The sequence below is a fragment of the Ictalurus punctatus genome, chromosome 2 (assembly GCF_001660625.3).
Source record: "Ictalurus punctatus breed USDA103 chromosome 2, Coco_2.0, whole genome shotgun sequence".
NCBI lineage: Eukaryota > Metazoa > Chordata > Actinopteri > Siluriformes > Ictaluridae > Ictalurus > Ictalurus punctatus.
Window position 1 is genome coordinate 39,666,944 of NC_030417.2, and position 15,059 is coordinate 39,682,002.

The 15,059-nt window shown below is 45.8% G+C and overlaps 2 protein-coding genes across 5 annotated transcripts in view; one reads left to right on the top strand and one right to left on the bottom strand.

Annotated features, from left to right (window-relative positions):
- Positions 1-1,794: 1,794 nt before the first annotated feature.
- LOC108280464 (sialidase-3) lies at positions 1,795-4,216 on the top strand. Its single transcript, XM_017495455.3, has 2 exons — positions 1,795-2,202; positions 2,300-4,216. The coding sequence occupies exons 1-2, from the start codon at positions 1,984-1,986 to the stop codon at positions 3,194-3,196; spliced, it is 1,116 nt and encodes a 371-aa protein (XP_017350944.1). The 5' UTR covers positions 1,795-1,983; the 3' UTR covers positions 3,197-4,216.
- A 473-nt stretch (positions 4,217-4,689) lies between these two features.
- bcl2l12 (BCL2 like 12) overlaps positions 4,690-15,059 on the bottom strand; it is a 14,679-nt gene continuing 4,309 nt past the window's right edge. For 2 of the 4 annotated variants that reach the window (XM_017495431.3, XM_017495441.3), the window contains exons 2-8: positions 11,229-11,400; positions 10,827-11,055; positions 10,477-10,687; positions 10,019-10,126; positions 9,775-9,848; positions 5,272-5,532; positions 4,690-4,957 (exon numbers count right to left, since the gene is read on the bottom strand). In XM_017495431.3, the coding sequence (XP_017350920.1) occupies positions 4,919-4,957; positions 5,272-5,532; positions 9,775-9,848; positions 10,019-10,126; positions 10,477-10,687; positions 10,827-11,055; positions 11,229-11,398 (1,092 nt within the window). In that variant the 5' untranslated portion in view covers positions 11,399-11,400 and the 3' untranslated portion in view covers positions 4,690-4,918. Of the gene's footprint in view, positions 4,958-5,271; positions 5,533-9,774; positions 9,849-10,018; positions 10,127-10,476; positions 10,688-10,826; positions 11,056-11,228; positions 11,401-12,772; positions 13,187-15,059 lie in introns of those variants that run through there. The other 2 variants (XM_017495422.3, XM_017495413.3) reach the window with 2 other exon arrangements.

Here is a 15,059-nt window from a genome sequence, read left to right on the forward strand (position 1 = left end):
GTTCTCTGGAGGATGAATTTGAACTGTAGGAAAACCCCAGTCAGGTTTAAAGAATTTCGTGTCTTTAGGTACAACTGTGCACGAGACCACCGAGACTGGGTGGTTCACAGTGAATCAGTTCACATGCTCGACTCACCGAGTGACTCCGAGTGAATCAGTTCACATGTTCGACTCAATGAGTGACTCGGAGTGAATCAGTTTTCATGCTTGACTCACCGAGTGACTCCGAATGAATCAGTTCACATGCTCGACTCACCGAGTGACTCAGAGTGAATCAGTTCACATGCTCGACTCACCGAGTGACTCCGAGTGAATCAGTTCACATGCTCGACTCACCGAGTGACTCCGACGAATCAGTTCACATGCTCGATTACACCAATGCAACATGAAATCACTTTTCTTACCGTACCCACTGTCCTGTTTGAGTAGTACTGTACTGTCCTGTGGTGTTTGCACACGTCTGCACGTGCACGTTCTGTAGAAACGTGTAGGATTTATTTAATTCTGTATTGTCTCACGTGGTTAGTGTGTAGTTTCATGTAGCAGCACGCTCCTAGAGGAACGTTATTTCATTTCACTGTGTACTGTAGCAGCTGTACATGGCTGAAATGACAATAAAGCCACTTGAACTTGAAATGATGTGATCTTGTAGGATGAGGTCACAATCATACAACGTTTATATCATACGACATCAAGCCATCAAGTTTCTAGGAACTTCTTCTAGATGAAACAGTGAATAAGACACACACACTGTACGCCTGAAACTGATTAAAATCAGATGCATGTTTGAAACAAACCTTCAAAGGTTCTACCTACCAAGGAATTTTATTTCATTTTCAGTTTAGATTCTTTTTTTAAATACATAAATATAATATTTTATAAACACCAGGCCCTTGGGGGGAAAACTTCCATTCGTCTGATTGGGTAAAGATGTTGGCAATAGAAAAGGTTCACCTGCATACGTTCTTAATTCCTGTACATAACATCTTTATCCTAGACTAGGAAGAATGAAAGTAAACATTTCTACTGTCCTGCATGTAAAAGATTTTTTAGTATCGAGATCTTACTTAAAACAGATGAGTAGCAGGTTCGTCCTCTCCTCCTCCAAGCCCCTGATGTGTATACAGTACACATAGTGCAGCTTCCACAAGTGATTAGTGAAAGGACCGCTGGGATTATAGGACGCTGGGATTAAAGGACCGCTGGGATTAAAGGACCGCTGGGATTATAGGACGCTGGGATTAAAGGACCGCTGGGATTATAGGACCGCTGGGATTATAGGACGCTGGGATTAAAGGACCGCTGGGATTAAAGGACCGCTGGGATTAAAGGAACGCTGGGATTATAGGACGCTGGGATTATAGGACCGCTGGGATTATAGGACGCTGGGATTAAAGGACGCTGGGATTAAAGGACGCTGGGATTATAGGACGCTGGGATTATAGGACGCTGGGATTATAGGACGCTGGGATTAAAGGACCGCTGGGATTATAGGACGCTGGGATTATAGGACGCTGGGATTAAAGGACGCTGGGATTAAAGGACCGCTGGGATTATAGGACCGCTGGGATTATAGGACGCTGGGATTATAGGACGCTGGGATTAAAGGACCGCTGGGATTATAGGACGCTGGGATTAAAGGACCGCTGGGATTAAAGGACCGCTGGGATTAAAGGACGCTGGGATTATAGGACGCTGGGATTAAAGGACCGCTGGGATTAAAGGACCGCTGGGATTATAGGACGCTGGGATTATAGGACCGCTGGGATTATAGGACGCTGGGATTATAGGACGCTGGGATTAAAGGACGCTGGGATTATAGGACCGCTGGGATTAAAGGACGAACTATAATTAGTATATTTATCATTTTACCAGAAAGTGTTTTTGTGAATATTAAAACAGAGCAGCATCAGCAGCAGGAAAGTCACTACGTCTGATTCTGATTCTTGTCTGTGTTTCCAGATAAAGAACATTTTGGGAGAAATGGGATCGTGCGTATCGAAAAGCTCTTCCCACACACCCGAAACAAACTCGTCAGAAACACCTTTATTCACAAACACAATCTACAGAATCCCAGCTCTAATCTACATTAACCATGACCAAACTCTTCTTGCTTTTGCCGAGAAGCGAACATCATTAAATGACGCCGACGCCACGCTCCTGGTCATGAGGAGGGGAACGCAGCAGAACGGGTCCGTTCAGGTGATGACGCTCACGCAGACACGACTTGCCTTCATCAAAAAATGCTCAAATCTACGTTTTACTTATAGATGCGCTACTCTTTTCTTCTTCTTTTCAGTGGTCATCTGTTCAGGAGCTTACGACAGCTAGACTGGATAAATATCGTACCATGAACCCGTGTCCAGTCTATGAGAGACAGTCCAAGACGGTCTTCCTGTTCTTTAACTGTGTGTTCGGTAAAGTCAGTGAGCGAGATCAGATTTCCAAGCGTAAGAATCAGGCCCGGTTGTGTCACGTTACTAGCAGGGACAGCGGGCAGACTTGGAGCGACGTGACGGACTTGACAGAAAGTGTGATTGGAAATGAGATGAAGAATTGGGCCACGTTCAGTGTCAGCCCTGGGCACGGCATTCAAATGAACGATGGCAGACTCATCATTCCTGCTTATGTTTATTATATTCACTGTTTAGTTGTAAAACCTTACGCCTTTGCGTTCTACAGTGACGATGGCGGGGCCACGTGGCACTATGGACGGAGAGTGAGCGTCCAGTCCACCGAGTGTCAGATGGCGGAGATCACTAAAGACGATGGCAAAAGTTCCTTATACTGTAACGCCAGAGGAAATAAGTCATGTCAGAACCATAGAGTCGAGGCTGTGAGTAAGAATCGTGGGGTGGATTTTGAGACCTTTAGCCAGAAGCTGGTAGAGCTCCCGTATGGCTGCCAGGGTAGCGTGGTGAGCTTTCAACATGGCGGGAAGACTTGCCTCCTTTTCTCCCATACAACTGACAAGAAGAAGAGGAAAGATCTCGGGGTTTATTTGAACATGACCCCTGATAAAGTCTCTGGTTGGAAGAAACCACACATCATCAACCCCGGCGTCAGCGGATACTCAGACATGACTCGGCGAGGTGAGGAAGAAGAACGCTTTGCTTGCCTCATGGAACGTGGGACGACGGACCTTGAAGAAATAGCCTTCAAGGAGTTTTCTCTCCACGAGATCATGAACAATTAGCTATATTTACACACATGGTAATAACCTGAATTAAAAACTAATCTAATATACACCTGAAACAGAACAGAATACATGCCCAGACATATGAAGAATTCGGGGGATTATCCTCACGTGTAAGTACTTACCAGAAATTACCTCTCAGCAGCTTCCCGGACCAGCTTCTCCTGATCTTCTCCACCATTTTAGATTGATAGATTATTAGCAGCGTCACTGTCGTGCCACATTCTCTCCACCTGTTGAGTATTATCTTTACAGTGTTCCATGGTCTATCCCATGCCTTGGAGATTTACTGTAACCCTGTCCTGATTGATATTTTCCATCAATCAGACCCCGTACCTGCTCTGTAAGGTCTTTGAGGCCCAGGGCTTTTCCAGTCGGACGTTACCAAGATGTCAGGACAGTCGTACAGGAACAGCTGGACTTTATTTGAAGTTAATCGGTCACTTTAATTGAAGGCAGGTGAACACTAACTAGTATTTAACATGAGTTTGAATGTGATTGGTGGATTCTGAACACTGCCTCGTTCCCAATTATAAAAGGGTGTGAACCTTTACAACTGCAAAATCACTGTTCACTGAAACCTCAGTACCTGTTCTCCACCAGGTCCTGCTGCAGGTCTTCTGCCGTCACTCGAGGGTTTTTCACACCCTGCCTCGTCACGAATCTGCGTGCAGCCGTCGATCTCTTCCTGTTTCTGCCCCGTCCAGGTATTTCATTTATTTTCTGCCCGAGCCAGTTCAGGTATTTCATCATGTGTTCCAGCTCAAGCGCACCCGGTGCAGCTGATGAAGCCCTTGATTAGTTTAGCATCAGGTGTGTCACCTGTGCTGCATATCTGTGCTGTCGGGAGGGATTCTATTCAGGGGGGTGAATAATTTCGAGACTGGAATGCAAGTCATTATAAGTTGCATTTTCAGTTCGTCGTCTCGAACTGTTTCCATCGCGTTTGTTTGATTCGTTCATCGTTACAGCTGAAAGTCTGTACTGTTTAATAATAAACCTGATTTGCAATTGGGGCGCGGGGGGGGGGGGGGGGGGGGATTTTGATTGCACGTGGATGCAAGCTGGGAACTGGACGATTTTTGTTTTCCATTTAATTTCCCCTGGAATGATTCTTACAGTTTTCACTTGGATTAATCGGTTGAAACTTCACGATGACGGTCGAAAAGGTTCTGATCCAGTTTAAACAGGGGTGTGTAGACTTTTTACATCCACTGTATATTAGCGTTCTCTTTATATATCTGTGTTTATCACATATTTCCTGTTCGACATGTAATCACATATACACTATATAACCAATTTTGAAATGTATTTTTGTCCTTTATCTGTAGTTTATATTTTATGTTTAGTGAAAGCCATTTACTAACTACTGACCGTGTCAAATAACTAACAGCAATAAAAACTATATTATATAAATTCATGATCAAATAATGAACGTAAATGATGAGGCACTAAACATTCTGCTAGAAAGAAATCAAACGAAACGGACAGAATGTGTGTGTAGACATGTAATATGCATACATATAAAAAAGTACATTAAAAAAAATTACAGCTTATTTTTAAAAAATCCCCAAAGTTTAAAAAAACCCCAACATAAATAGATGTTTTCACAGTGCATACACCCACACACACACGCACACACACACACACACACACACACACACACACCCACACCCACACACACACATACACAGAGGTAAAGAACAAACTTGACTGCACTCTTTAGTCAAACTCCGGCCCCTCCATCTGCACAATGCTTTCCTGTAAACACACACACACACACACACACACACACACACAGAGCATAAACACAAGTGATTTACTCCACGCTACCACCTGCTGGTAAGAGGAGCAGCTACACCCTGAACTGATTATTACTCAGAGAAATAAATAAAGATCTAAAGTGTGGAAAACAATTACAACACCAACAGCAGAAGGAGGTAAAAGGGGTAAAAGAAGAAGAGGCAAGATAGAAATAAAGCTAAACGGTTAGGTAAAACAAACAGGAGACAGAAGGAGATAGGTAGGAGAGAGAGAAAGAGACAGAGAGATGGAGAAAAGTCTCCACTCCTTACCCATCCTCCATGACTCTTCACCCAGGGAGCGAAGGTCTCCATGTAGCGCTCAGCGAATCCCTCCACGCGGTGCGTCGTACCCGTCGCCGTGACGACCCGCCGAGTCATTTCCATGGTGACGGCCACACGCCGAAGGGTGGGACTCTGGGCCACAGGAAGGGGCCGGTCTGCAGCTTCATTGGCACAGGAGTCGAGTAGCCTGGCGAAGGACGTGTAGGACAATCGGTTCAGCGACGAACGCAACAGAGGATTAGCTTCAATCTGTAAAATAAACATCCAACACATCCTTTACTCACTTATACTAATGACTCATCAAAATATTTATTATCTAATATCATCATCAAATCTTTTATTAATTAATACTAATTAATTATCTAAATGATCTACTCATTAATCACGAACGTCTTTAATCATGGCATAAATATACAGGCAACATTCCTGCTCTTGTTCCTTGATTGGTGAGCGAGTGAATCGGTGAGCGAGTGAATCGGGGAGTGAGTGAGTGAATCAGTCAGTGAGTGAATCGGTGAGTGAGTGGACATGAAGGAGTGAAAAAGTAAATGATGAGTTAGTGAATCGGTGAGTGAGGGAATCAGTCAGTGAGTGAATCGGGGAGTGAGTGAGTGAATCAGTCAGTGAGTGAATCAGTGAGTGAGTGAATCGGGGAGTGAGTGAATCGGTGATTGAGAGAATCAGTCAGTGAGTGAATCAGTGAGTGAGTGAACTGGTGATTGAATGAATCAGTCAGTGAGTGAATCGGTGAGTGAGGGAATCGGTGAGAGAGTGGGTATGAAGGAGTGTAAAAGTAAATGATGATTGAGTGAGTAAATCAGTGAGTGACTGAATCAGTCAGTGAGTGAATCAGTGAGTGAGAGAATCAGTCAGTGAGTGAATAGGTAAGTGAGTGAATCGGTAAGTGAGTGAATCGGTGATGAGTGAGTGATTCGGTGACTGAGTGAATCAGTCAGTGAGTGAATCGGGGAGTGAGTGAGTGAATCAGTCAGTGAGTGAATCGGTGAGTGAGTGGACATGAAGGAGTGAAAAAGTAAATGATGAGTTAGTGAATCGGTGAATGGGTGAATCAGTGAGTGAGTGAATCAGTGAGTGAGTGAATCGGTGAGTGAGTGAATCAGTCAGTGAGTGAATCGGGGAGTGAGTGAGTGAATCAGTCAGTGAGTGAATCGGTGAGTGAGTGGACATGAAGGAGTGAAAAAGTAAATGATGAGTTAGTGAATCGGTGAGTGAGGGAATCAGTCAGTGAGTGAATCGGGGAGTGAGTGAGTGAATCAGTCAGTGAGTGAATCGGTGATTGAGAGAATCAGTCAGTGAGTGAATCGGTGATTGAGAGAATCAGTCAGTGAGTGAATCAGTGAGTGAGTGAATTGGTGATTGAATGAATCAGTCAGTGAGTGAATCGGTGAGTGAGGGAATCGGTGAGTGAGTGGGTATGAAGGAGTGAAAAAGTAAATGATGATTGAGTGAGTAAATCAGTGAGTGACTGAATCAGTCAGTGAGAGAATCAGTGAGTGAGTGAATCGGGGAGTGAGTGAATCGGTGATTGAGAGAATCAGTCAGTGAGTGAATCAGTGAGTGAGTGAACTGGTGATTGAATGAATCAGTCAGTGAGTGAATCGGTGAGTGAGGGAATCGGTGAGTGAGTGGGTATGAAGGAGTGTAAAAGTAAATGATGATTGAGTGAGTAAATCAGTGAGTGACTGAATCAGTCAGTGAGTGAATCAGTGAGTGAGAGAATCAGTCAGTGAGTGAATAGGTAAGTGAGTGAATCGGTGATGAGTGAGTGATTCGGTGACTGAGTGAATCAGTCAGTGAGTGAATCGGGGAGTGAGTGAGTGAATCAGTCAGTGAGTGAATCGGTGAGTGAGTGGACATGAAGGAGTGAAAAAGTAAATGATGAGTTAGTGAATCGGTGAATGGGTGAATCAGTGAGTGAGTGAATCAGTGAGTGAGTGAATCGGTGAGTGAGTGAATCAGTCAGTGAGTGAATCGGGGAGTGAGTGAGTGAATCAGTCAGTGAGTGAATCGGTGAGTGAGTGGACATGAAGGAGTGAAAAAGTAAATGATGAGTTAGTGAATCGGTGAGTGAGGGAATCAGTCAGTGAGTGAATCGGGGAGTGAGTGAGTGAATCAGTCAGTGAGTGAATCGGTGATTGAGAGAATCAGTCAGTGAGTGAATCGGTGATTGAGAGAATCAGTCAGTGAGTGAATCGGTGATTGAGAGAATCAGTCAGTGAGTGAATCGGTGATTGAGAGAATCAGTCAGTGAGTGAATCAGTGAGTGAGTGAATTGGTGATTGAATGAATCAGTCAGTGAGTGAATCGGTGAGTGAGGGAATCGGTGAGTGAGTGGGTATGAAGGAGTGAAAAAGTAAATGATGATTGAGTGAGTAAATCAGTGAGTGACTGAATCAGTCAGTGAGAGAATCAGTGAGTGAGAGAATCAGTCAGTGAGTGAATAGGTAAGTGAGTGAATCGGTAAGTGAGTGAATCGGTGATGAGTGAGTGATTCGGTGACTGAGTGAATCAGTCAGTGAGTGAATCGGGGAGTGAGTGAGTGAATCAGTCAGTGAGTGAATCGGTGAGTGAGTGGACATGAAGGAGTGAAAAAGTAAATGATGAGTTAGTGAATCGGTGAGTGAGGGAATCAGTCAGTGAGTGAATCGGGGAGTGAGTGAGTGAATCAGTCAGTGAGTGAATCGGTGATTGAGAGAATCAGTCAGTGAGTGAATCGGTGATTGAGAGAATCAGTCAGTGAGTGAATCAGTGAGTGAGTGAATTGGTGATTGAATGAATCAGTCAGTGAGTGAATCGGTGAGTGAGGGAATCGGTGAGTGAGTGGGTATGAAGGAGTGAAAAAGTAAATGATGATTGAGTGAGTAAATCAGTGAGTGACTGAATCAGTCAGTGAGAGAATCAGTGAGTGAGAGAATCAGTCAGTGAGTGAATAGGTAAGTGAGTGAATCGGTGATGAGTGAGTGATTCGGTGACTGAGTGAATCAGTCAGTGAGTGAATCGGGGAGTGAGTGAGTGAATCAGTCAGTGAGTGAATCGGTGAGTGAGTGGACATGAAGGAGTGAAAAAGTAAATGATGAGTTAGTGAATCGGTGAATGGGTGAATCAGTGAGTGAGTGAATCAGTGAGTGAGTGAATCGGTGAGTGAGTGAATCAGTCAGTGAGTGAATCGGGGAGTGAGTGAGTGAATCAGTCAGTGAGTGAATCGGTGAGTGAGTGGACATGAAGGAGTGAAAAAGTAAATGATGAGTTAGTGAATCGGTGAGTGAGGGAATCAGTCAGTGAGTGAATCGGGGAGTGAGTGAGTGAATCAGTCAGTGAGTGAATCGGTGATTGAGAGAATCAGTCAGTGAGTGAATCGGTGATTGAGAGAATCAGTCAGTGAGTGAATCAGTGAGTGAGTGAATTGGTGATTGAATGAATCAGTCAGTGAGTGAATCGGTGAGTGAGGGAATCGGTGAGTGAGTGGGTATGAAGGAGTGAAAAAGTAAATGATGATTGAGTGAGTAAATCAGTGAGTGACTGAATCAGTCAGTGAGAGAATCAGTGAGTGAGTGAATCGGGGAGTGAGTGAATCGGTGATTGAGAGAATCAGTCAGTGAGTGAATCAGTGAGTGAGTGAACTGGTGATTGAATGAATCAGTCAGTGAGTGAATCGGTGAGTGAGTGAATCGGTGAGTGAGTGGGTATGAAGGAGTGAAAAAGTAAATGATGATTGAGTGAGTAAATCAGTGAGTGACTGAATCAGTCAGTGAGAGAATCAGTGAGTGAGAGAATCAGTCAGTGAGTGAATAGGTAAGTGAGTGAATCGGTAAGTGAGTGAATCGGTGATGAGTGAGTGATTCGGTGACTGAGTGAATCAGTTAGTGAGTGAATCGGTGAGTGAGAGAATCGATGAGTGAGTGGGTATGAAGGAGTGAAAAAGTAAATGATGAGTGAGTGAGTAAATCAGTGAGTGACTGAATCAGTCAGTGAGTGAATCGGTGATTGAGAGAATCAGTCAGTGAGTGAATCGGTGATTGAGAGAATCAGTCAGTGAGTGAATCGGTGATTGAGAGAATCAGTCAGTGAGTGAATAGGTGATTGAGAGAATCAGTCAGTGAGTGAATCGGTGATTGAGAGAATCAGTCAGTGAGTGATTCGGTGATTGAGAGAATCAGTCAGTGAGTGATTCGGTGATTGAGAGAATCAGTCAGTGAGTGATTCGGTGATTGAGAGAATCAGTCAGTGAGTGAATCGGTGATTGAGAGAATCAGTCAGTGAGTGATTCGGTGATTGAGAGAATCAGTCAGTGAGTGATTCGGTGATTGAGAGAATCAGTCAGTGAGTGAATAGGTAATTGAGTGAATCGGTGAGTGAGTGGGTATGAAGGAGTGAAAAAAAGTGTGTACACAAAGTGTGTATGAAGGAGTGAAAGTGAATGATGAGTGAGTGAGTGAGTGAACAGGTAAATGGTAACTCTGTCCTGCTCACCTTCTCGTTAATGGCGTCTCCCTCCGCTGTCAGTAATTGGACGAGCTGCTGTACGATGGCTTCTTTATTGTCTTCTGTGTACAAATAATCAGGGTCAAACCGGATCAGACCGGATCAGACAGTATCACACCAGAGATACGAATGTAAAATATGAGGAAATAAAGCTGATGTGAAAATGCAGCAGGACTCGTCTAACTGCGACTGATAGAGAACGAAGAGAACCTAGAGAACATGTCTTCATTACCTTTGGGCTGAGTGGGCTCGGGTTTGATCGGTGATTTCTTCCTCACGGACTGCTGAGCGATTTGGTCCAACTTTTTGGCCACGCCATCGTAGAACTCAGGAGGGTGATCTGGGGAGAGGGAAAGAGAGAGAGAGAGAGAGAGAGAGAGAGCACAGATATTTACACTTGCATATGAGACACAAACACTTCATATACTGCATTAAACATTTAATAAAAGTATTTTCATCCATAATAAGTAACCTGTAAAAACATTAAAGGAAAGAGGAGTATTATATATACACACATACACACACACACACATACACACACACACACACACATATATACAGTCTATATACAGTAAACAATGCAAAATAAGAACATTAAGGTTTTAACTTGACTCTCATAGTAACAAGTGGAGAAATCAAAAACATCACGGAGATGTAATACAGATTATTTAACATTAAACGTTCACTCACTCGGTGACTGCGGGGATTTTATTGGCGAGGGTTTTACCGCCGCCGCCGCCTCCTCTTTCACAGGAAGTGATGTCGGACGCTGCGGACGCACGTCATCTTTCTTTGTGCTTTTTTTCTTAAAAAGGTCCGTCAGCTTCAGTTTGTTCTTCTTTTTCTTTTTTTCGCCCGTTTTCCGCTCGCCCTCCTCTTCCGACCCAGAGGATTTTTCATCCTGTCGGAAAACAGAGAGAGACATCAGATAAATAAACTCATCTGTGTGAAATTCAAGCAATTACTCAAGTGGATCACAGACTGAATCAAAGAACGACTGATTCAATAATCAAAGAGTCAGTCAATCAATCTCTGTTCACCTCCACATATCCATGTCTCAGTGGAGTAGGCGGTTCCAACACAGAGCCGTTCTGTGATTGGTCAGTGCCGGCGTCCTTGGGGGCGTGTCGTGCAGGGGGTGGGCGTGGAATCAGACGCTTCTTTATCAGGTTTTTGATGCCGTGTTTCTTCTCCTCTGCAGCACTGATCTTCTCATCCAGAGAATCCCATCCACTTTCATCTTTCCTCTGCTTCTCTTTCATGAGCACACTGTGTGTGTGTGTGTGTGTGTGTGTGTGTGTGTGTGTGTGTGTGTGTGTGTGTGCGTGCATGTGTGTGTGTGAGAGAGAGTGAGAGAGCAGTTTAATACTGTGAAAAAATGGCAATACAAGGGAACTGAGGCGGCCAACTCAATATGTGTGTGTGTGTGTGTGTGTGTGTACCTGAACTTGTTGGGGTCATGATATGCGCCCCCGATTCTCCCCGGCCGATCTGCGGGAGCGATGGAGAGAGCATTACGGAGAAAACTCTTCAACACCAAACGCGTCTCCTCTTTCACCTCGATGAAGGACGGACTTGGAGAGGGAGGAGGAGCAGCCACCTCCACGGACATCCCTGATGGACAGACGGGGGGGATAAAATAATCTGACTATAATGACAACTTGTGGGAAAATCGCTCTTTTGCTCAGTGACATCACTGCATTCAGCTGGACAAAGAGGAGGTGAAATCCAAATACTCTGACAATACCAGACATTTATATTTGATTCATTTATATTTGATTCATTCATATTTGATTCATTTATGTAAAACTGATCAAAAGTTTCAGAATAACTCAGAAATGAAGACTAAAGAAAGGAAACGTTCAGAATGTTGGAAATGTTCAGTGTTGAGGTTTCTGCACTGTTCCTAGGTCAGTGTTTAAATTTCAGTGAGTGTGTGTGTGTGTGTGTGTGTGTGAGAGAGAGAGAGATACAGATCATGTTTTAAATAGTTCCTACAGAAGATCAGAATTTCTTATGCTTTTATCTTTTCCACTGCAGAGCGTGGAAAAGATCAGGAATAATCTGATCAGGAATAATCTGATCAGGAATAATGCAAACCTGTGAAGCCTGAAAACGTGTCACAGTGATGTACAGAGCAGATGAGGAGATACCGAGTACACGTGTAATCACGTACACGTGTATATATACACACGCTTTCTGCAGCTTGAGTTTTACACACGATAAATAAACACAAAACAGACACACCTCCAGCGACCTCTTTCTAAGTTGAAAACGGCTGGGAGATATAATATAATACGATACATATTACAGAGACGCGATATAGACGATATCTCAGTAAAGATGATCAGGAGATGATTGATCAGAATAGCGTCACTATAGCTTCTTATAATATCATCACATCGCCCGGCATCAGTAAACAAGTCTACAGCGGTCTTCAAGCGTGCTGCGGTAATGTTCACAACCAGTTCCACACTTCACCCCTTCACCTTCTTCACGCGCTGCTACTCAGCAGCAGCAGCAGCAGCAGCAGCAGCAGCAGCCGGTTTGTCCTCATTCCTCATCTGACGTCTTTATTCTCAGGAACTCGGATTTATTCTCCTCGTCCCTCTCTCTCACACCTCTCACACACCTCTCTCATGCCTCACACACCTCTCACACCTCTCACACACCTCTCACACACCTCTCACACCTCTCACACCTCTCACACCTCTCTCACGCCTCTCACACACCTCTCACACCTCTCACACACCTCTCTCATGCCTCACACACCTCACACACCTCTCACACCTCTCACACACCTCTCTCAAGCCTCTCACACCTCTCACACCTCTCTCACGCCTCTCACACACCTCTCACACCTCTCACACACCTCTCTCAAGCCTCTCACACCTCTCACACACCTCTCACACGCCTCACACACGCCTCACACCTCCACATAACGCCCAAACCATAAACCTTACAGACCGCTGAACGCTACACTTACACAGGCTGTTGGTCGGAGGCATTCCTCTGGTCTCTCTCTCTCCTTAACACCGTACAACACGTTCGGCTTCGCTCCACACCAGTGGGAACGCTGGAGAAGTGTTCCTGTTCCTCTTATTCACAGAAATGTTTCCTTCCCCTCGCAGTCGGTTCAATATTCCTCTCACACACACACACGCACACACACACGCACACACGCACGCACACGGGGCATTACACAACGCCGGAATAAATCATGATGTGACTAATACTCTTCTCGGAGTGTCCTGATAAACGCTGATTATACTGCGGAATCATGAGGATTATCAATAATACCCAGGGGTTTCTCCCTTCACAGCTTCCTGTCTCTCTCTCCCTCTCTCTCTCTGTCCCTCTCTCTCTCTGTCCCTCTCTCTCTCTGTCCCTCTCTCTCCCTCTAACTCTCTCTCTCTAACTCTCTCTCTAACTCTCTCTCTCTCTCTGTCCCTCTCTCTCTCTGTCCCTCTCTCTCTCTGTCCCTCTCTCTCTCTCTAACTCTCTCTCCCTCTAACTCTCTCTCTCTAACTCTCTCTGTCCCTCTCTCTCTCTGTCCCTCTCTCTCTCTGTCCCTCTCTCTCTCTGTCCCTCTCTCTCTCTCTAACTCTCTCTAACTCTCTCTCCCTCTAACTCTCTCTCTCTAACTCTCTCTCTCTAACTCTCTCTCTCTCTAACTCTCTCTCCCTCTGTCCCTCTCTCTCTGTCCCTCTCTCTCCCTCTGTCCCTCTCTCTCTCTCCCTCTGTCCCTCTCTCCCTCTGTCCCTCTCTCCCTCTCTAACTCTCTCTCCCTCTGTCCCTCTCTCTCTCTCTAACTCTCTCTCCCTCTGTCCCTCTCTCTCTCTCTAACTCTCTCTCCCTCTGTCCCTCTCTCTCTGTCCCTCTCTCTCTGTCCCCCTCTCTCTCTCCCTCTGTCCCTCTCTCCCTCTGTCCCTCTCTCCCTCTCTAACTCTCTCTCCCTCTGTCCCTCTCTCTCTCTCTAACTCTCTCTCCCTCTGTCCCTCTCTCTCTCTCTAACTCTCTCTCCCTCTGTCCCTCTCTCTCTGTCCCTCTCTCTCTGTCCCCCTCTCTCTCTCCCTCTGTCCCTCTCTCTCTGTCCCTCTCTCCCTCTGTCCCTCTCTCTCTCTGTCTCTCTCTCTGTCCCTCTCCCTCTCTGTAACTCTCTCTCCCTGTCTCTCTCTCTCCCTCTCTCTCTGTCCCTCTCTCTCTCCCTCTGTCCCTCTCTCCCTCTGTAACTCTCTCTCCCTGTCTCTCTCTCTAACTCTCTCTCCCTCTGTCCCTCTCTCTCTGTCCCCCTCTCTCTCTCCCTCTGTCCCTCTCTCTCTGTCCCTCTCTCTCTGTCCCTCTCTCCCTCTGTCCCTCTCTCTCTGTCCCCCTCTCTCTCTCTCCCTCTGTCCCTCTCTCTCTCCCTCTCTCTCTCTCTCTCTGTCCCTCTCTCTCTCTGTAACTCTCTCCCTCTGTCCCCCTCTCTCTCTCTCTCTGTCCCTCTCTCTCTATCTCTGTCTCTCTCTCTCTCTCCCTCTGTCCCCCTCTCTCTCTCTCTCTGTCCCTCTCTCTCTCTCTCCCTCTGTCCCTCTCTCTCTCTGTCTCTCTCTCTCTCTCTCTAACTCTCTCTCTCTGTCCCTCTCTCTCTCTGTAACTCTCTCTCTCTGTCCCTCTCTCTCTCTCTGTCTCTCTCTCTCTCTCCCTCTGTCCCTCTCTCTCTCTCTCCCTCTGTCCCTCTCTCTCTCTGTAACTCTCTCTCTCTGTCCCTCTCTCTCTCTGTCCCTCTCTCTCTATCTCTGTCTCTCTATCTCTATCCCTCTGTCCCCCCCCTCTCTCTCTCTCTGTCCCTCTCTCTCTCTCTCCCTCTGTCCCTCTCTCTCTCTGTCTCTCTCTCTCTCTCTAACTCTCTCTCTCTGTCCCTCTCTCTCTGTAACTCTCTCTCTCTGTCCCTCTCTCTCTCTGTCCCTCTCTCTCTCTCTGTCTCTCTCTCTCTCTCCCTCTGTCCCTCTCTCTCTCTCCCTGTCTCTCTCTGTCCCTCTCTCTCTGTCCCTCTCTCTCTCTCTCTGTCTCTCTCCCTCTGTCCCTCTCTCTCTCTCTCCCTCTGTCCCTCTCTCTCGTCCCTCTCTCCCTCTGTCCCTCTCTCTCTGTCCCCCTCTCTCTCTCTCCCTCTGTCCCTCTCTCTCTGTCCCCCCTCTCTCTCCCTCTGTCCCTCTCTCTCTCTGTCTCTCTCTCTCTCTCTAACTCTCTCTCTCTGTCCCTCTCTCTCTCTGTAACTCTCTCTCACTCTCTCT

Coding starts and splice junctions, on each gene's coding strand:
- LOC108280464 (XM_017495455.3), top strand. CDS start 1,984: ATGGGATCGTGCGTATCGAAAAGCTCTTCCCACACACCCGAAACAAAC. Junction 2,203..2,299: donor AGCAGAACGGGTCCGTTCAG/GTGATGACGCTC, acceptor TCTTCTTTTCAG/TGGTCATCTGTTCAGGAGCT.